The following is a 23,061-nucleotide window of genomic DNA, read 5'->3' as shown; positions in this document are numbered from 1 at the left end:
CCCCCATCTCCACCCGCAATCTTTTATACCCCCATTAGCCCAACCCGACTCGATACAAATGCAGGTCACTGTTTGCTCCACTTATCTCTCTGTGTTCATTGCTGGCCAACCGTCATTTTACCCTCAATCGCTATTCCGTGAGCGTAGATTTTGTCCACAAAAAAAAAAAGAAAGTAGTAAAGTGGGTACTCTTCCAAGAAACCCACACAGCAAAACAAAGATGATAATGGTACACAGTTCAGACTCGTTTTATCTCACACTGAACCACAGTGCAGTTGAATCCACGGTACGCTGTACAATCACTGCAATGAATTTCTCCACTAAATTTGCATATATACAAGTCAATCCCACAAAGCATTGTGAATCATTTTGACATAGTGTTCACAATGGGGTTCATACCGTCATCCTGGCACCATTACAGGCAGAAGTCTGTTTTGGTTAAATCAAACTCCCTGAAAATGTCATCGCTCATCGCATAACCAAATGAAATGGTTAGCCAAATTCGAGCCTGACCCACAATCCACCTTCTTCCTCATTTCAATTCCATCAAAATCAATCTCACAATCCATTTAAACAAGGGGTTTGATTACAATTGAAAATGTAAACATAAACATTGTACAGCTCAAGTAAAGGTGGAAACAACAGCATTTGCTGCATGTGAAGATCTAATATCAATGGATTGCACTGCAAAAATGACGACGACTTTCTCAGAAAGTTAATTGCGACACTACTACTACTACTACTACTACTACTACTACTACTACTACTACTACTACTACTACTACTACTACTACTACTATTTTAACAACTTCAGTTGTTCCCACCTTATTGTGGTCGGCTAACGTTTTTTTGGCGCAAGACTTTCAGGAACCGGCTGGTCAAGCCTGATGATCGACTGAAAGCAATTTGAGCAGGAATTAATTAGTTCAGGGTGCCGGCGACAACTCGCCTGCTCTTCTCGAGAGACATCGTGGGCCCAGTTTTCCGGTTTAACGTCCGTCCAATGGACGGCACACACACATTGATGCCTAGCCCTGCCGGCAAAACACCATGGTGACAGTTGATAGCTGGGTCAGGATTTGAAACCAGGTTTGACAGTTTAGAGGGGGAGTATGCGTACATCTACGCTATCCTGCCAGCCCTTTCGAAAAAGGCTAGTCACTTGCAAAACACCGCAGCATTCAAATGTCACAATACTTTAACGTCACAAAAACAAACAAACAAAGCAACTACTAAATTATCTTGTGCAGTTTGCGGTTCACAAACTAGAATCAAATGTGCAAAACGTTTGGCAAATCGTGTCCACAGAGGCAAATCAGCCAAAAGGAAAAGAAACATTTCAAAACGATTATGAATGCAAAGTCTGGAGGAAGAAACAACAAAAAAAACTAATCAATTAAGTGGATCACAAATTGTACAAGTAGCAGCATTCGTTGTATAAAGATAGGCTGTATCACTTGTCAAAGAAGACAAATTCGATGCACATGTTAAGCGCTCTGCCACAGTTTTCCACCATCTTCGTTCTGCCAAGGCACACTGCAGCGCCGACCCAACCCGAGATCCGAAGCAATTATAAAAATTTTAAAAAACAAATAAACATCACCTCAAATATCATCATGTGGTTTCTATTACCCACAATTCAGTCCACCTGTGTCCTTCACTTTAAAAAAAAAATTTCAAGGAGGTTTCAGCATCGACTCAGTTTACATGACATGAAGGTTCAAAACTCCCTCCACTCTCATTTATCCCTCTTTTCCTCTCTTCTGAAAACCCTCAGAAAACCCACAACACCCCGCTCGACACTTTTCCCGCTTTCTTTTCTCAATTTACTCTTCGCAAAGTATCTGTGATTTGTTAATGCCCCTTGGGCAAAGCATACAGCAGGCTGATGACACCGTGCAAAGTTTCAAATTGTGTCATCTGAATATTTGTCGTTTCCAAGTTTGTGATTTTCCACGACCCATTCATTAATGTTCAAGAATGAAAAATGTATCATAACAGAGGACATTATTCAACACGTCGGCAATAAAATGCTATTTAAAACTGAAACTTAAAAAAAAAAGATGCGATCAAGTGGCTAATGTACTACTGTTTGAGAAACGTACATGCCAATAAATTAAAACGACAACAAAAAAACTCAAGATGGTGAGTTTGTTTTTGTACGTCCAACGTTTCAAACAAGCCGTTTTAGAAAGATTGTACCCATCTAATATCGTCTTGTGCTTTGTTGCTTTAAAATAAGTTTCCTTGCTGTCTGATCGATAATAGTTTGGCAAAGAGATGGACCGAGATAATTCTTTGGAGAATTGTTGAAAGTGCGACTAACTTTCTAATTTCTCTGCACGTATCATTTCAACACAAATATATTCTGTGAACAACTGCTCGCTAATTACCAAGAAAACAAACAAACAAATTAATAAAGAAATAGGTATTAAGTGTAAACGACAGAAAAACGACTAATGTCGCTCACAAAGTACATTTGAAATAATTCGTAATGAATCAATCATAAAACTAGAGTAGAATTTTGCCAAAAATAAATTTATGTCAACAATGTTTTCTCTCCACAACAATTTTTGAAAAGGTAATGGCAGGTGAAAACAAGAGTCCACGTCTGAAGGCAGAATAAATATGTCCACAAATCTATCATGTCGAGTGAGAAACAAAATGTGTTGCAGCACGTGTTTGTATTTCATACGTGATTGATTGGAAGACGAGGGAAAACGGTTTGTCGAAGTTTGAGACCAACTATGTATTACATACAAGTAGGAAAATGGAAGGGGAAAAGCGGGGTGGGTCCTTATCCCCCTCACCACGTTGTCATTACCTCCACCACCAAAGGTGGGACACAGGTTACATTTTCACTCGTCTGTCTGTGAGCAAGATATTTCAAAAAGTTACGGATGGATTCGGATGAAACTTGGCGGACATGTCGGGTGTGCAAATAAGGACGAATCAATTTCGTTGTGGCGAAGATTTAGATCCGGATCCGGATGCGAGAATTATTATTATTATTTTAAAAGAGATTCTTCACCATTGAGAAATGGGGCCAAAAACGATATACAGCAAGATATCTCAAAACGTTGTGGAAGGGTTTTGACAAAACGAGGTGGACGAGTTGGTTACGTAACAAGAATAAGCAGATTAGATTTTGGCTGAGGTCTGAACGCAGATCCGGCCTATCAGTGCGATACAAAACGTAAAATGTTCAGCCTGGCGGAGGTTTGCGCTCTACTGAGTGCCGTTCCAGTTGTATCATTTGTTCATTTGTACAAGGCAATTTGAGGCTTTGTTACTTCTCTTTTAAACCAATTTAATGAATGCTTGTTACGAGTTTTCTCCAAAAATAAAAAAAAATTAATCAATGTCACCCGCGGGGTGACCCGTATCTTGCTAAAAGGTGACCACGTGTGACTTCTTTAAGGTCACACTGAGGTGAACAGTGCTGCTATCCACCAGGAGAGACTCCTTGAGGAATATCTGCCTACGAGAGATTCCGATGAGAATCGTTCTACAGAGTAACCATGAAAAATATGCTTTTGCCTCATAACGTCACCAAATGACGTCATAATGTCTCAAGCTTGACATATCTAGAAAGCACTCATCGAGGTGTTCAATTTGAGGTACGACACGATATATTTCCGAAAACTTGAAAATTTGACCTTGGGATCAAATATGTTTGACCTGAGGCGCTAACCATGAAGGTCAAGGCCAATTGCCACCAAAAATTAATCAGCTGAGCGCCAGACCATGAACTATATTCCCATGAAGTTTGAAGACGATCCGATCAAAATTACTCAAAAAAAAGGGTTTCGTCGACTCCCCTGATTTGCGACAAAGTGACCTTGACCTTTGACCTTGACCTTCAAAATTTTATGCGCTGAAAGGGACCTCCTATAGGCCTCTGATATGCGAAGTTACAAAATTTTCCAATGATAACTGTGCTCTGCAGAGTGATTTATACGTGATTACAGACCAAAAAAAACAAAAAAAACAAAAAAAACATGTGAAGGTCAAGGCCAATCGCCACCAAAAATTAATCAGCTGAGCGCCCGACCATGAACTATATTCCCATGAAGTTTGAAGACGATCAGATCAAAATTACTCAAAAAATAAGGGTTTCGTCGACTCCCCTGATTTGCGACAAAGTGACCTTGACCTTTGACCTTGACCTTCAAAATTTTGTGCACTGAAAGGGACCTCTATAGGCCTCTGATATGCGAAGTTACAAAAATTTCCGATGATAACTGTGCTTTGCAGAATTTTTTTATACGTGATTACAGACAAAAAAAAAACAAAAAAAAAAAAACAAAAAAAAAAAAACATACAAGCTGACTAACATATCTTGCAAAACTTTGTTTTGGCAAGATAAAAATCTGACCATCATCTGCCTGTACATGCTTTTAAGAGCCAGTGCTACGAATTGTTGGGATTGATTGTGGTTGACGTTTTATGCCCAACTACATTCATGGAATAATTTGGGTTCTGCTTATCGAATTGAAAACATAAGACACAGATCGATCAAAGCAACCATCAACAATCAAACATTGCTTGGTGGTTGTGATTTTTAAAGCCTATACAATTAAATGAAATCCAAAAAACAAATCCTGCAAAACCTTGGCCTATTAATGGTGGTACATTTAATTGTCTTCTGTTACATTAAAAAAACTGATGTTTATGCAAACAGCCAAACAACAACAAAACCGGGAAGTGATTGACAGACTATGTTGCTCTGTGAGGGTGAAAGAGAGGGGGACAAGGGGATGGATAAAGATAAGCCAATTTTAAATTGTCAATAAGTGGGTTAGACTGCATTTTTCCTCCACATCTGTATAATAACAAGTAATAAAAAACATTTTTTTAAATGTAAAAGGGTGAAGGGATGGTATGTCAAAAAGGATGTGAACAAGGAAGGGATGGTCACAAGAAATGATTATGTGAACCCATCCCGACATCTTTCATTGAATAATGGTTATTCCCTGTCCGTCCGTGCATCCATTTACAATGACAGTGTATGTTCATTGTGGCCATTCATTCATTTGACCAGTGAGATGTTAAACCTCAAAAAAACCACAAACACAAACAGACTTCAACTAGTGGTTGTGGCGATTGTGAAACAAAATCGAGAGATACGTATGGTGTTATTTGCAGGCACAACCATGACTCAAGGAAAGATGTAGGGACAGTTTCACATGATAATGTATTGTGACCATCCCTTCCTTGTTCACATCCTTTTTGACATGGTATTCCATGTATTGGCGGTGTGGCAAAGGAGATTGACCATGTCCTCATTGACGGTCGTTGGAGGATGACCCAGAACTGCAGGGTCTACCGGAGTGCTCAGTTCCTCAATACTGACCACAGGCTTGTTGTAGTAACTCTAAAGCTGCACCTTAAATCCTGGAGAATGGTACCATCCCAGCCTAGGCTGGATGTTGCCAAGCTCAGGGATGAGAGAGTAGCTGAGGAGTTTGCGAACAGGCTGAGTGGACACTTGGGGGGTCTGGGTGCTTTGGGGGGTCCTGAAGAGTTGTGGAGTGCCTTCAAGACCACCGTCCTTGATGTTGCCGGTGGATGTCTTGGGACTCACCGCAGGGCAAAGAAGAATTTTGTCTCTCAAGGGACACTGGATACCATTGACCAGAGTCGCAGGGCCAGGCTGAATGGCAGAGCTGAGCTGTTCAGAGAGCTGAGGCGTAAAACTGTACGTGCACTGAGGGTGGACAAGGCTGAATGGCAGAGCTGAGCTGTTCAGAGAGCTGAGGCGTAAAACTGTACGTGCACTGAGGGTGGACAAGGAGGCCTATGTGCGAGGAATCTGTGAGGGGGTAGAGCATCACCTGTGGACAGGTGATTCTCGTCCCGCTTACAGGGGAATTCGCGCATTACGTTCATCCAAGTCCATCCCTCGGAGCAATGCAGTTCGAGCAGAGAGTGGTAGGCTCTTGACAGAGGTGTCTGAAGTGAAGGCCCGCTGGGCCGGTTACTTTGAGCGGTTGTACCAGGCTGATCCCCCAGCTGTCGAGTTGGACGTCAAGGGTGTTACAATCCCTGTTGCTGACCCACGAATCAACTGTGGTCCACCTTCGCTTGTGGAAACACGGGCTGCGGTGAACCAGTTGAAACGGGGCAAAGCTCCAGGGATTTGTGGCATCCATGCCGAACTTCTCAAGGCTGGTGGAAATGCTGCACTCGTGTCGTTGCATGCAGTTTTGTGCTCTGCCTGGAACACAGGCATCATCCCAACTGACTGGAAGAGGGGCCTTGTTGTCCCTCTCTGGAAAGGGAAGGGTGATCGCCAAGACTGCAACAACTACCGAGGGGTGACGCTGCTCTCAGTGCCAGGCAAGGTCTTTGCTCGGATAATTCTTGATAGGGTTCGCCACCATCTGCTTGAGCACCAGCGTCCAGAGCAGTCAGGCTTTACACCAAAGAGGTCAACGATTGACCGTATCCTTGCTCTTCTTGTCCTCACCGAACACAGACGAGAGTTTCGGCAGGGGCTGCTTGCAGCCTATGTTGATCTCTGTAAAGCGTTCGATTCAGTGAATCGGGATGTCCTCTGGAGGATTCTTGGTCTTCGTGGGGTGCCACCAAAACCGATCGATCTGATGTCTGAACTCTACTCTGGTTCTGAGAGTGCTGTGAAGTGTGGTGGTACCACCTCTGACTTATTTCCAGTTGTTACTGGAGTTCGTCAGGGATGTGTACTTGCCCCCACACTTTTCAGCACTTGTATGGACTGGATTTTAGGGAGGATGTCAGAGAGATCAAGTTGCGGTGCATCGTTTGGGAATGTCAAGATCTCGGACCTTGATTTTGCAGAAGATGCAGTCATCTTTGCGGAGACTTTAGACATCCTTTTGGGGGCCCTCGAAGTGCTGAATGAGGAGTCGGAGCCGCTGGGATTACGGGTTTCTTGGGTCAAAACTAAGATCCAGGCTTTCGGTGACATCTTGGATGCTGCTGTCCTGTCTGTGTCTGTTTGTGGTGAGGATGTTGAGGTCGTGGAGAGATTCACTTACCTTGGCAGTGATATTCATGTCTCTGCTGGCTGTGAGTCAGAGGTCAATAGACGTCTGGGTCGGGCCTGGGGAGTCATGGATTCACTGGATCATGGGGTGTGGCGCTGCCGGTACCTGTGCGGGAGGACGAAAGTCCGAGTCTTCAGGTCCTTGGTACTTCCAGTCTTGCTCTATGGGTGCGAGACTTGGACTCTGACCAAGGATCTGAGACGGAGACTTAATTCCTTTGGTACCAGGTGTCTTCGGAGAATCCTTGGCTATCGCTGGTCGGATTTTGTGTCCAACGAGCGGTTGCTGAGAGAGACTCGGATGAGATTTGTTACCTGCATAGTCCGTGAGCGTCAGTTGCGGCTGTATGGACATGTGGCTCGTTTTCCTGATGCTGATCCTGCTCACCAGATTCTCTCAGCGAGGGAGTCTCATGAGTGGAGGAGGCCAGTGGGCCGACCACGTGCCTCATGGTTGCAGCAGGTTGACCATCATCTCAAGGAGATGGGGATGGGCCTGGCATCTGCCTGGGGGATGGCCAGACGGAGGCCCCTGGAGTAGCGGCGGAAAGTGGACGCAGCGACGCGCTGTTCTGGCACATGCTCCCATACCTGACCTGACCTGACCATCCCTACTTGTTTACATACTTTTGGCATGGCATATCATCCCTCCATCCTTTTGCATTTAAAAATGTTTTTTTTTTCTTACTCGTATCTGTATTTTTTTAACTCTGCCACCGAAGGTGGACGGCGGTTATGTTTTATCCCCCGTTTGTCCCCATCTGTTTGGAAAAATTGATTACATTTTGGTAAAGATCCAGATTTGGATACTAGAATGGATGACTTGAGTCGGTGACAAGAACAAGCAGATTCGATTTTGGGGTCTGGTTGCAGATCTGGCCTATCAGAGGGATACAAAACAGAAACTGTTCAGCCTGATGGAGGAGGTACGCATTCTACTGAGTGCTGTTCTCGTTAAAGATGGATCTACATGCTGGAGAATTTAATTTTGCTTGCACTGAAATATCTTGTCGATTGTGTGCGAGAACACTTTGCATCAAATTGTCTTACTATTATATAATGGGCAGCAATAATATTGCACCGTTTTCCACACCCAAGTGTGGCCTTCGGTAAACTGTGTTCCTGCGGCACCAGGCCGATTGACAGGCCCTTTTCACGTTATGAAAATATTAAGTGGTCATGAACCTTCCCACTAAAATATAGTCGATTTGTGTTTCAACCAAGTACTGAGCTTAAACCAATTTTGAGTTTGACTGTCTGAAAATAATAATAATAATAATAAGAATTACACAAAGGGCTGTTTTGGGTCATCAGTTTTTGGAGTTCGGTGATGCCGTTCATGAGCTTCATGAATGTTGTTGGAGGTGAAATCTTCTGCAAACAACTGTTCGGTACTTAATAGGTTTATATGTTTGGATAATGGTCGTTTTCTTTTTTGGATTTGCACTGCACAGTATTAAACTTGTGGAGTGTCCATGCTATCCCGACGTCGGAAGTCCACCAACTTCCTAATAAGGAATCACTATAACTTTATACCCTAAACTACTTTGAGGCAATGCTTTGTTCGCTCATTTATGTAACAAACCTGGCTTCAATCCAACTTGCTCTTTGGCATTGGTATAGTCCTCGACTTTCCAATCTCAATTTGATTTGAGCCAAAATCCATCACTATCACAAAATTAATCAGTATTAGAAGGCAAATATCACCGTATTGGTAAACCACGCGAGGCCAAATAGGAAGCCGATTGGTTATTAGCTGCAACACTCTTGTGCACGTTTGGCAGAGAAAATGAATTGTTGCTTAATTTTTGGGGTAAAAGAGAGTCACCTTTTGTATTTTTTGAAATTATATTTTGAGTCATTCTTGGGGATGGTGGGGTGAGGGAGAGGGAGAGGCACACAACGTGAAGACCTTCCTTTTCCTTGCCAGTAAAGTCACAAAGTGAGTTTTAGAGTAATAAAAAGGGTGATGTTGCAAGTGGATTAGTTCTATAAAGTGAATCAATGCAATGAATGCGTTTCCACAGAACCAAATCGAGTAAGGAGATTGAAAGGCAAGCAAGGAGACATGAACAAGCATCATAATGGTCATGCTAAAAAGTAAGTGTTCAATGGAGGAATAATAAACCAAAACTGTTTTTTCGGGGTTTTTAAACTAAACCTTCTGTGAAACACAAACCAGAGGAGTTGATTTGACAAAAAAAAAGAATACGAATGATGAACCAGAAGATATTCCGATTGTTGAAGAAACTCATGGCTCTTACTGCATTCCAAAAAAAAAAAAAAGAATAAGAAACTCCAATATTACAAGGAGCCTTTACATCAAAATAAAGATCTTTTGGAAGGAAGAAGGTGACAATGCACTGGCACTGGGCCAAACAGCATCGTGGCCAGTTTCCTCACCCTAATAGCATGTCAAAGTGAGTTAGCCAAGAAGCTGACAGTCAGTGTAGAACTCGGCCCAGACAGGGCAGTGATCAGAGGCAAGGCCACCCCACATCCAGCCATCGGGAATCCACGTGCTACAAAGACCTTCACGTACCACAGCACTTCTCCCTAGATGCGCACGCACACAAAACACACACACATTCAATCTTCATGACTTAGACTCTTTCATTCGTTTAGTCGGCAGCGTTTTGAACAGGTCTAAGTACGAGGCAGGTGAAAGATGAGTGGGTTGAAGCAAATTGTAATTCAAGTCTGGGGAACAAGATACTCGAGACATTCACTTGTTGGTCAAGAAAACACATCCTTCCCGACAATGTCGAGCCGGACTGCAATATAATCAGAAGTAAAACACAAAACCGAAAATGGACAAGAAAACCAATGAAGAAAACGAGGATCTTTCTGACATCAACACACAAATTGTTGAGAAATGAGAACACCACCTGACCCCAGTGTGTACCAAGTTGTGTGACGAGTCTCTTATTCTCTTTAATTGAAGCCCAACAATGAAAACTCACAGTGATCATTTTGATTGGTACATTTTGCAGATATGTCAGGCATGAGTGTGCCTCACTTTGATGAATACCAAAAAAGGAAAAATAAATAACGTACTGTAAAGGAAGAAATCTTTTTGTGGTGATAAATGAAGCACAGCAAGAAACAGGAGAATATAAACGTCATTTGAGAGATTAAAAAACAAGCCTTGAAATTAGTTGTAGGTTTAATTTAGTAATTCCTGAAGAGCTGTCCAGAAAGTTGTTACCAAAAATAAATGCAGTGTGGCGGTGGTGGTGTGGAATGGGTCGAGTCTTGCATTGTCCTCCATAAAGACTCAGATACCTGGCCCGTAGAACTGATGAGCACCACTGGGTTTATTTGTGAAGGAAATGCCACTAAATTGGCTGATTGACCTTTTGGCTCAGGGGTTTGACTTTCTCAAGCTAGTTCTGGCAAGAATTTGGAATTTAGTAAGGGTGCCAGTCACAATCGCCTAATACTTGTGCTCAATGCCATGGAATCTTTAAGATCCACCAGGAAGCAATGCCAGCAGACGAGTCCTCAGCTCACCGCCCACCCGAGAGATGGTACACTGATGCAATGCACCACCCTGACAGTTGTAGTTGGGTCGAGAATCAAACCCAGAATAGACAGCTTAAATAAAGGGAAGTGCCGTCCCAACTGCCTGTTGGGATGGCACTTCCACTTCCAAATGAACCAGGCCATTACATGGCATGACAACGTTATGTGCACGGCAATGAAACAAGAAGTAAAGCCACTTTGGATTCTGAGAAGCACCTGTAAAAGCTTGTGTCGAAGCCTGACTGAACCAAACACCAGAAAGGCTGCACGTGTTCTCAGAAGCGGGAGGCCGGGCAGCCGTGCTGGCATCGTGTGGAAGGGCACTGAGAAATGAAGTCGAGCATAGTGGTGACACCTTTCCCACCTGCCCTACAAAACTGGCCATAATGATGATCATTGGTTTGGAACCTGAGGCGTTGTAAGAAAAACAAGAACACGAAGTAGTTGAGCTTAGTTAAATATTACATCCACATGGTCATTGCAAAAGGTGCTCTGTTACTATAGGCAAACTGTAGAGGTGTAAAAGGATTCTTGGTTCAACACAGTAAAGGAATAAATGTTAATTACGTTTTGGAACATGGCCGAAATGGATATTCACACCACATCTGTATTTGTTGGTGTGTGCCCATGCATGCAGCCGTATCGGATGTCTGCCAAATAAATGATCACAAACAGCCATTACTCAAAACTTACACATGCTAGTGGGTTATTCTATTTTTCTCGATAACAGAGCAAATGCCCACGCATTTGTAGAATCTTCCCTGCCCTGGGATGTTTCACAAATCAGGCTGCTGCTGCAACAGCTATTCATCGCTCACCAATGGGTCACGTACGAGGTAACTCCGTAACAGAAGGTGGTAGCAAGGAGGTGCTGTTTGAGGTTGTATGTGCACGAAGAATCGGCGAACAGGAATCCAAACAGATCTTTGCCCCAGTTCTCCAGAAAATTAATCTCATCTTTGTACCAGTTTGGGAGACTTTGGAACGGCACTGTCTTTGCACAATCATATTTCCAGCACATGTGCCAAGTTTCCCAGATGGAATATTGTATAAAGCAGAATAGGTGAACCGACAACACGTGCGTATCCAGAGCAGGCAGGACAGGCACGTTAGTGTGTCGTAAGCGAGCCAGTTGGGTTTTTAGTGGCATTCTGATAGGAACATGGTAATTATCCAATGACTACAGCTCAGGTTCCAGAAGATTAAATAATCCATACATGTGATCAGGCAGAATTGGACCCACAGATCAGTGACCTGTCTGTTTTCCACAATATATTCTGCGATTATCGCTCCCTATGCTCTCCGTCCTCAGACACTCCGTATCTATTCCAGGATGCATACAACTTCCAGTAACCCCCTTCTGCTTACATTTCCAAAATCCAGGCAGACTGCACACCTCAACTCTTATTCCTCACTTCTCCCATTGAAAGAACTAACCTTCTAGAGGCTGTCCTGTCTCACTCTTCCCTCTAGGGCTGCAAGGAAGTAGCGCACCACCATCTCTTCTCAACGCCAATTCTGACCAATGATCTTTATTACCCCATTAACCTTTTCTAACATAACCATCCATCTTGCTATTTTCAGTGTTTCTTTCCCTCCACCCTCTCCTGTTTGTTCATTCCCTCAATGTCCGTCCCACTGCCAGTTCTATTTTGCTCTTCCACGAGTCTCGCTCCTGTAAAGAAAATAAAAGGTCTGTTTCTGCAAGGATTCCTCCTAGAGTATAAAAACTTGTATTTTTGCTGTATAACTTTCTCAAGAGGTTCTAAAGTAATCACAGAAGAGGAACAGGCCATCGTTCTCATTGTGCATGAGACAATGTTCAATATTAATTGGGAACCCCTCGGTATATACCTTTGTTCCCATTGTTATGATCGTGCTCAAAGGATGGCTGTGCTGATCCACCATCCAGAAAGTTTTCATGGGTACCCTGAAGGCTTGAGCATTGCCAGTGTAGATTTACTGCGATAAGCTCTAGAGAGCCAACCTGCAATCACAAGAGATATAGATTTATGAAACATCGTGCTATCCAATCATGTGGTGTAGCATGTCATGATCAGAACCATTTTTTAAAATTTAAAATGAGTACAAAAAAAATTATTGGGAGCAATTCAATTTATGATAGCTTATTTGTGTGTGAATGACAATGTTAAATATAATCATTGGAAAACTATTTTCCATTTATCAAATATGAGCAGGGGTACCCTGCATTGCCTGGTGCTATACTCATCCTATTGACACTTTGAAATAATAAAAAAATATTTTATGGGGGCCGAAAACACTTCCCCACATCCACAAAGGAATGGGGTCAGGGATCATTTCATATTATCTTTCACGTATCCAAAATGTTTAGGTGCGATAAAAGCAACTTTTTTTTGCTAAAAACATTCCCCGGCACTCACTGGGTGATGAACCTCTGAAAGTTTGATAAAGATCCGTTCAGGCAATTCAGAGAAAAATGGCGCCACACACACACACACACACACACACACACACACACACACACACACACACACACACACACACACACACACACACACACACACACACACACACACACACACACACACACACACACACCCACACACACACACACACACACACACACACACACACACACACACAACGTTGCCCAGTATATTTTTTTGTGGGGGGCCTAAAGCTCTTACCTACATTCGCTAAGGAATGGGGTCGAGGATCATTTAATATCACCTTTCACGTAGCTACAAAGGTTTCGGCATTTTAGAGAGATAAAGGGCCCGTCATAGTTGCCTGTCCAACTCACAATCCCGCGAGATTTGCGGAAACCCGATGGAATTGCAACTGTCAATTGTCCAAGACCATAAGACCCGAAACCAAGAGATAGCAAAATCAACTTCGCACATAGAGAAATGTACAGTACCTGACAAGGTGCTCACAAAGTCCTGTTACCCATCCCCCTCCCCATCATCTACCCTGGTACATTTCATGTGTACATATATTAAGGGGGTTGTGCTTACACATTGTGTAAGCATACGAAGCGTGCTTCTCCATTGTCCCGAGTCGCTCACCTGCATTTGATTTTTCATTTTTACATTTCCATTTATTTATATTTTCATTTACGAATGCTTTCCGACAGTTCTGTGATTTTTCCTGGTGTGTCGGCTTCGATGCCCATCAACATGCAAAATTACCGTGCTTCCCCATCGTCTCGGGTCGCTCACCTTCATTTATTTATTTTCATTTCCAGATGCTTTCCGACTGTTCTGTGATTTTTTTCCCGGTGCATTGGCTTCGATGTCCATCAGCATGCAAAATTTCAACTTCATACGTCACCCGGAAGGTAGCGATCTTTAATATCAGTCAGTGAGTGAGTGAGTCAGCAAGTCAGTCAGAGGTTAAGGGGCTGTCACACCTTGATGTTTCAGCCAGCGTATGGTAAGGTATCAAGATGTATGTAAAACGCTGGCGTACGCTGAACTATTGATGTTTTCTTTAAAAAGTTTTTGGCGTATAATAACGTGTTGGACGTATGCATAACGTATTAGTAACGTACACAGAACGTTTCAATCACATATTGATTGAATTGAATCACATATCTATATGTGATTGAAACGTTCTGTGTACGTTACTAATACGTTATGCATACGTCCAACACGTTATTATACGCCAAAAACTTTTTAAAGAAAACATCAATAGTTCAGCGTACGCCAGCGTTTTACATACATCTTGATAGTCAACGATAGTCAACGATAGTCTAACTTATACCAACGAATGCTGAGCGTGTTGTCGGCGTTCACAACCTATGCCCAACGATAGTCTAACTTATGCATAGCGCGGCAGCGTATCGCCGACGATCACGTGGCGTAGGCTATTCATAGGCTGCGGCTCGACGATTCAAATCATAACCGCACTAGACATCGAAGTGTGAAGCCGCTGTCACACCTTGACGTTTTAGCCAGTGTATGCTGACGGATGAAAAATTTGCCGAACCAAGCTGGCACAAGTCGAATACGTTATGGGTAAGTTTTGTAGATGTTAAGAGCACGCTGGCATAAGTCGTAGTATGCTGGCATACGTCGAGAAATTTTCAGCATGTTGAAAATTTCTCGACGTACGACACACGTTCCGCATACGCTGGCAGAAGTTGTAGGCACGTTACGCGATCGTTGACACACGTTACTCATAAGTCGAAACACGTCGAGGTAATGGTTAGCGTCAGTGTTCCAGACTCCCTGTTTTTTTTTTTGTTTTTTTGTTCTTCGGTATGACAGTGATGTTGACACTTCGATTTCTAGTGCGGTTATGATGTACATGGTTGAGCGGCAGCCTATTAATTATATTATATCATAACCGCACTAGAAATCGAAGTGTCAACATCACCGTCACGCCGAAGAAAGAAAATAAAAATAAAAATAAAAAAACAGGGAGTCTGGAACACTGATGCGAACCATTTCCTTGACATATTTCGACTTATGAGTAACTTACAAGTAACGTGTGTCAACGATCGCGTAACATGCATACAACACGTTACTCATAGGTTAGAAATAAGTTTCGGGTACGCTAAACATTACCTCGATGTGTTTCGACTTATGAGTAACTTACAAGTAACATGTGTCGACGTGTGTCAACGATCACGTAACGTGCCTACAACTTATGGCCAAGTGTATGTGGAACGTGTGAGTCATACGCTGGCATACGTCGAAAAATTTCAAGCATGGAAAATTTGTCTTACACCTCGGCGTACTATGACGTATGCCAGCGTACTACGAAAAAAAGCCAGCGAACTACGACGTATGCCAGCGTGCTCTTAACGCATACAAACTTACCCATAACGTATTCGACATGTGCCAGCGTTTTAGCCAAATTTTGCATACGTCAGGCATACGCTGGCTAAATCGTCAAGGTGTGACAGGGCCTTAAGAAAGAGCTTTATATATTAGATATATGTTCATGTTAATACTTTGTTTTTTCTGACAATAAAATCCTTGTGTATTTAGTTTACATTTATACCTCTTGTGTGTTCATTAAATATATTTATCAGGTTCTGCAGAGGGGGTAACAGGACTTTATAAACACCCTGTGTAATGTAGATAATTGGCTCAGAGACATTTTAAAAGTGTTACCTTCAGAAGTGGAATTTGATATTATTCATTGAATGGATGCTCGTGAATGTGCCGTTGATGTTTCTGGGTTAAGGCCCGGTCACACCTTGACGTTTTAGCCAGCGATGGCAACGTGTTAAAATTTATGTAAAACGCTGGCTTACGTTGAACTTTTGATGTTTTTTTTTAAAGATTCGGACGTATTCATAGCGACTTGGTCTTATGTATAACGCATTGGTAACTACACAGAACGTTTCGTTGTGTTATAGATAACTTATACCAACGAATGCTGAACCTGTTGTCGGCCTACACAACCGATGCCCAACGATAGTCTAACTCAGGCATAGCGCGTTGCACGCATCGCCGACGATGTCGTGGCGTAGCCTATTAAAAGGCTGACGCACAACGATTCAAATCATAACTGCCGTAGAAATGGAAGGGTCAAAATCGCGGTCACACCTTGGCGATCTTGCCAGCGTATGCCGACGTAACAAAAAGTGTGTCTAAAACGTTGGGGCACGTCGAATACGGTATGGGTAAGTTTGGTATGCGCGAGTAGAACGCTAAATACGCTATCATACGTCGTAGTAAGTAGAGTACGTCAAGAAATTTTGAACATGTTCAAAATTTTACGACGTACTCGGCGTATGACACACGTTCCGCATGCGATGGGGATAAGTTTTACACACGATATGTGGACGCTTACACACGTCCACAAAGGCTACTTATAAGCTACTCATAAGTCGAAACACGTCGCGGTAATGTCTTTTTTACGCGAAACTTATTTCTAACTTATGTTTGACGTGCTTTGAACCAATTATTTACGTAGTCCCAACACACATCGACGTATGTAGACGTATTCCAATGACGTCTTCCGGTCGACAAAAAAAAAAAAAAATGAATGTGTTTCTAGCTTACAACTGCCACATAAAGACGTGTTCCCAGCGGTTTTGGGAATTGGTATATAAAAATGCTGCTCATAAAAGGGAACCCAACAGTGTTTTCGAGTTCCTTTTTGAGTCGATGTCCATGTCAGCAGTAACAGTATTAGTATTAGTATTAGTATTAGTATTAGTAGTAGTAGTAGTAGTAGTTTGTTCATGTTGGCAGTAGTAGGTGGGTGTGAGGGGGAAGGTGTGGGTTATGATGGATCGTCCTTGCGTCCGCGTGTCCACGGGTAGGTTACACTCAACGACTTTTAAACGGTACCACTCAACTAGTTTCATTGTTTACAATGAACGATTTAAATTGCTGTCACTCGCCTTTGTTTTTTTTTGTTTGTTTTTTTTTGACGCTGGGGTTTGGAAATTTGAAACGTTTCTTCTGAACGCGTTAAAACGCTCAAACTCGACTATTTTAAATAGACGCTGCCGATGGACAATTGGAATCATAGCCAAGCTAGACATCGAAGTGTGAACATCCTCGTCATGCCGAAGAAAAGTTTGAAGAATGCTGCAAATAAGTGTCCTGGCCGTGGCCGTGGACGCTGACGCAAGGACGATCCATTATACCGACGTCTTTCAGCCTATGAGTAACTTAAAAGTAACGTCTGTCGACGTGTGGCAACGATCACGTAACGTGCCAACAACACGTTAATCATAGGTTAGAAATAAGTTTCGGGTACACTAAACATTACCTCGGCGTGTCTCAACTTATGATTAACTTACAAGTAGCATGTGTTGACGTCTGTCAACGATCGCAGACCGTGCCTACAACTTGTGGCCAGCGTAGCGGAACGTGTGAGTCATACGCCGGCATACGTCGTGAAATTTCAAGCATGAAAAAATTTGAGGACAACCGAAAAGTACAACGTTTAAAGCCAACGTACAACAACGTATGGCAACGTACTACGACGTATGCCAGCGTGCTCTCAATGTTATCAAAACTTACCCATAACGTATTCAACGTGTGCCAGCGTTTTAGAAAAAAAATTCAAAAATCGGCATATGTTGGCTAAAACGTCAAGGTGTGACCGGGCCTTTAAGTTTGTCCCCGGTACATTAATATAGAGCCGTTCAGGAAGAGGATGTACCGCCAACTTTGACCGCTTCCAGAAGAGGTATATTTGTATTTAAATGTCTGGTAATTATTCATACGCATGTGTACTTGAATACAACTGTCATTAATCAAAAAGGCTTCGGCACTATTTAGTGATGAAAATAAATAAATAAATAAATAAAAAAGTTGAACTTTTATTTATTTTTCAAAATTTTCGAATTTTTGGTTTTTTGCCTAAAACACTCCCCTGGCACTCACTGACAGACCTCTGAAAGTTTGTCGAAGATCCGTTCAGCCATCTCTGAGAAAAATGGTGACACACACACACACACACACACACACACACACACACACACACACACACACACACACACACCTCTTATAGTATAGATTTGGATGATTTGTGATGCACACTTTTTCAAATTTAACTTTTTTTTTTGTTTCAAATTTTTCAAATTTAACATCAGACAGTTTTCCCCGAGTGGAAGGCAACCTTTGACAAGTGAATCTTCCTGCCTCAACACTCAAAATGGTGAATTGATGATGACAATGTGGTGTTTGTGGTTGGAGAAACTCATTTGATCAAGAATTGGTTTTGTTTAACATTTCCATATTGGTGTAGTAGATAGTATAAAAATCGTGCAAATTATGATACAAGCATCAAATTTGGCATTTCTGATCTGCATGGCTTTCTGATCAAATCTGCCTGATTGGCCATTTGAAAAAAAAAAAAAAAATTTGAAGTTACAGCTGGCTGAAATTCTTGAAGCGCAAGTGAACATCCCTGACAGAGAACCAAGGGGAGATGCAGTCATCATTGATGGCTCAGCACTTATCAATGCCAACCTCCACACACGTCAAAGATATTTGATGACTATGCTAAAGAAGACATTATCCCAAAGGTTGAATCCTATGGTGCCAGGTACGAGAGGGTGGACGTAGTGTTTGATGTGTACAAGAAGTCAAGTCTGAAGTCCGAGGCAAGGTCGAAAAGAGGGCAAGGAATCAGAAGAAGAGTGACAGGAACCAGTAAGACCCCAAGTAACTGGAGAAGCTTTCTTCGGGATGACAGCAACAAGACTGAGCTGTTTCACTTCCTTGCGGAAAAGATATGTGAAGCACAGACGACAAGCACAGTCATAATCACAAAAGGAGAAGATGCCATTAGCAACACAAGGAAGTCACTGGATGCTGTGTCTCCATGTTGTCATGAAGAAGCTGACACTCGAATATTTGTACACGCCAGGGATGCAACGACGGATGGTAGCAAGTCCATTGTCATTAAGGCTAATGACACGGACGTACTAGTCATAGCAATATCTGTACTGCCATCCTTACAGGAACTAGGTCTTGAGAACATGTGGATTGCCTTTGGCCAAGGAGCCAAGGCACAATGGATTCCAGTCCATGACGTAGTTTCTGCAATAGGGCCTGAGAAAGCCAGAGGGATCCCATACTTCCATGCGTTCACTGGATGTGACGTCGTGTCTGCCTTCCGCGGTAAAGGGAAGAAAACTGCAAGGCAGACTTGGAACGTCTTTGATGATGTTTCTGAAACATTCACCAATCTCAGCCAGCATCCAACATTGATTCGTGATCTTGACTTTTTTGAAGTTTTTTTTTTTTTTTTTCAAAATTTGGATTTTCAAATGGCCAATCGGGCAGATTTGATTAGAATCCCCTGGAGAACAAATGTGCCAAATGTGATGCTTGTACCATTTGCACGATTCCTCTCAAAAATTGCTGTTGTCTGCCCCACTATATGACCACATTGTTCATGATTGCTGGGATCCCAGGATCAAATCCCATATACACCATGTTGATTTGCCCATCTTCTACTAATGTAAAAATACACTGAGATATTTCAACCTCTTCATCCTGTATGCGATTCATGCACAAGCTCTACCTAAGCGTTCGAGCACAGTTTTTTTTTTAAAAAGGGGGAAAAAAAAAATTCTGCTTGCATACATTTCCAAAGGCAATGATAATGAGTTGAATAATCATTGGACAGTTCATACGACAAACCAAAAAGGAATTCAAGGCCACTCGATAATAATCAATGCTTAACCAAGGGCACTTTGCCAGGGAATGTTTCAACAAATGTCCCAAACTTAATGACGTCCTTTGCAATGCGATTTCCAAAGCTGCTGGTAAGTCTTTACTGAACATTAAGGACAAATTCAGAGCCAAAGTACTGCTAAACTACAGGTTCATTTTCGATGCATGTTCCGATTCGTGTTCAAAATACAACATTCAATTGAAATCAAGTTGTTCCTCCCATCATGAACTGCAATTTGTAGCTCGACAGAAGTGAACCAATTGCTTAACCCTGCCTTTCGCTTGGTGTGTGCAGGTAAAAACAAAAAAGCATTGTACACATGCACCATACAAAAAAAAAAAAAATCTTAAAACAAACAATGGTGTCCCACACAGTGGGCCATGCATCCAAACTTTTCGGTGCCATAGTTTGCGGTTGGAGAATTTTTGGATTACGCCCAACATTTAGAGTCGAAGAAACCTGCACTTGTTTTTGTGGTACAAGCAACCTTCAAAAAAAATGTAAAGACAAATTCCAACTCAGAAAATAATAAAGTAACACCATCGCACTGACAAACAGAGAGTAACTGTGTCACATTCTGCTGAATGTGGAATCGTTATTTCGATGCTGGTCTGACAAATGGAACGTTTTTTAAATCCTGGAAAATCTGTCACGCTGTCACTCCGATATGATGAACACCCTCTACCGTGACAATCCTCATCCTTCAGATAGATAGGCAGCAGCCACAACCATCTCTTCAGACCTTGACAAAATGAAACTGGTCAAACACTTGGAATATGTCTTTTAATCCTGAGCAATCTCAATCTATACTTCTCAATCTGGCTCCACCTCTCGATGAGATCTGTGGAAGGGAGAGGGATGTGGCGGGATACACAGGGTAAACAAGATGGACACTACAAGGACTTTCAGGTCCTGACACGACAGGGACTTTCAGGAAGGAAAGCAGTGAATTTGAAGGAGGTGGGTTTTGTTTGTTTAACAGGGGTAGAAAAGATCGTGGTTTTGGATGGGGGAAGATAAGAGATGGTGGTGAACAGTTGATTTGAAGACCTGGAGGGAAGAGTGGGATTGAAGAGAGTGTGGGAGTTTGTTCCAAAGGTGGGGGGGGAAAAAAAGAGGAATGAATGCTGTTCACCAACATCTCAGATCATCCCCCATCCAAAACCATATTTTCTACACCCATTAAACCACCCCATCCCCCCCCCAAAAACATTGCTTCTGTATCCATCTTGTCCACCCCTTGCGGTGACTCCTACCCCCGAATCATTACCCGCATCCCTCGTTTGTCCATCTTCATGTATTTTCTCCCTCAGCCCAGCTGTTGGCATTCCCCCCTTCATTTCTGCTGTTCATTTTGTTATGTTATGTCCTGATTCATTGTGTTCTAGCTCTTCCACGAACCTAGACTCCATTTGAAAAAAAAATAAAAATAAACCCAACTATATATTTACATGGTCAGCCTTAGGGCCCTGTCACACCTTGACGTTAGAGCCAGCGTATGGCAACGTATCAAAATGTATGTAAAACGTTGGTGTACGCTGAACTATTGATGCTTTTTTTCAGTTTTGGGCGTATTCATAACGAGTTGGATGTATGCATAACTTATTAGTAACATACGCAGAACGTTTCGATAACTTATAGATAACTTATACCAACGAATGCTTCGCGTGTTGTCAGCGTTCACAATGTGTGCGCAACGATAGTCTAACGTATGCATAGCGCGCGGCAGCGTATCGCTGACGATCACGTGGCGTAGGCTATTAAAAGGCTGCCACTCAACGATTTAAATCATAACCACACTAGACATCGAAGTGTCAACATCACCGTCATGCCCTGTCACACCTTGACGTTTTAGCCAGTGTATGCAGACGTATGAAAAATTTGCCGAATACGCTGGCACACCTCGAATACATTATGGGTAAGTTTTGTATACGTTAAGAGCACGCTGAAGCACGCCAGCATACGTTGTAGTACGCTGAGCTCGTCGACAAATTTTAAGCCTGCTCAAAATTTTTTGACGTGCTCGGCATATGACTCACATTCCGCATACACTGGCCATAAGTTGTAGGCACGTTATGCGATCGTTGACACACGTTACTTGAAAGTTACTCATAAGTCGAAACACGTCGAGGTAATGTTTGGCGTACCCGAAACTTATTTCTTACCTATGAGTAACGTGCTTTGAACCTATGTGTAACGTATCTCCAACGCATATTGACGTATTTGATTAACGTCTTCCGGATGACCACAGAACTTACTGAACGTGTTTCTAACTTACAACTACGGTATAATGGCGTATTGGCAGCGTTTAGGGGAATTGGTATATAAAAATGGGCTTCACAGGAGGAACCCGTCAGTGTTTCAGACTCCATGTTGAGTCGATGTCCATGTCAGTAGTATCAGTAATAGGTCCATGTCAGTAGTAATAGGTGAGCGTGATGGGGAGGGTGTGGGTGATGATGGATCCACCTTGCATCCGCGTCCACGGCCAGGAGACTTCTTTGCAGCATTCTTCGAAGTTTTCTTCGGCATTTTTTTTGTTGTTGATGTTTTTCTACGCTGAACTATTTATGTTTTTTCAGTTTTGGGCGTATTCATAATGAGTTGGACGTATGCATAACGTATTAGTAAAGTACACAGAACGTTTCGATAACTTATACCAACGAATGCTTAGCGTGTTGTCGGCGTTCACAACCTATGCCCAACGATAGTCTAACTTATGCATAGCGCGCGGCAGCGTATCGCCGACGATCACGTGGCATAGCCTATTAATAGGCTGCCGCTCAACAATTTAAATCATAACCGCACTAGAAATCGAAGTGTCAACATCACCATCATGCCGAAGAAAATAAAAAAGAAAAAGAAAAAAAAAAACCATGGAGTCTGGAACACTGACGGGTTCCTCCTGTGAAGCCCATTTTTATATACCAATTCCCCTAAACGCTGCCAATACGCCATTATACGGTAGCTGTAAGTTAGAAACACGTTCAGTAAGTTCTGTGGTCATCCGGAAGACGTCAATCAAATACGTCTACATTCGTCAATATGCGTTGGAGATACGTTACACATAGGTTCAAAGCACGTTACTCATAGGTTAGAAATAAGTTTCGGGTACGCTAAACATTACCTCAACGTGTTTGGACTTATGAGTAACTTACAAGTAACGTGTGTCGACGTGTGTCAACGATCGCATAACGTGCCTATAACTTATGGCCAGCGTATGCGGAACGTGCGAGTCATACACCGAGCACGTTGAAAAAATTTGAGCATGCTTAAAATTTGTCGACGAGCTCGGCGTACTACGACGTATGCCAGCGTGCTTCAGCGTGCTCTTAACGTATACAAAACTTACCCATAACGTATTC

The 23,061-nt window shown here is 42.5% G+C and overlaps 1 protein-coding gene across 8 annotated transcripts in view; it reads right to left on the bottom strand.

Annotated features, from left to right (window-relative positions):
• The window catches only part of EEPD1 (endonuclease/exonuclease/phosphatase family domain containing 1), a 104,868-nt gene that overhangs the window by 12,207 nt on the left and 69,600 nt on the right, over window positions 1-23,061 (bottom strand). For 4 of the 8 annotated variants that reach the window (XM_085847490.1, XM_085847491.1, XM_085847492.1 and 1 more), the window contains exons 7-10: window positions 12,410-12,542; window positions 10,772-10,963; window positions 9,434-9,586; window positions 233-9,293 (exon numbers count right to left, since the gene is read on the bottom strand). In XM_085847490.1, coding sequence (XP_085703616.1) covers window positions 9,456-9,586; window positions 10,772-10,963; window positions 12,410-12,542 — 456 coding nt within the window. In that variant the 3' untranslated portion in view covers window positions 233-9,293; window positions 9,434-9,455. Of the gene's footprint in view, window positions 1-232; window positions 9,294-9,433; window positions 9,587-10,771; window positions 10,964-12,409; window positions 12,543-23,061 lie in introns of those variants that run through there. The other 4 variants (XR_015049601.1, XM_085847493.1, XM_085847494.1 and 1 more) reach the window with 4 other exon arrangements.

This window comes from Eptatretus burgeri, chromosome 11, assembly GCF_056783735.1.
Source record: "Eptatretus burgeri isolate ZD-2024b chromosome 11, Ebu_testis_v1, whole genome shotgun sequence".
Classification (NCBI taxonomy): Eukaryota; Metazoa; Chordata; class Myxini; order Myxiniformes; family Myxinidae; genus Eptatretus; species Eptatretus burgeri.
Note: the sequence above shows the minus strand (reverse complement) of the source record. Positions and strands in the feature narration are given on the sequence as shown.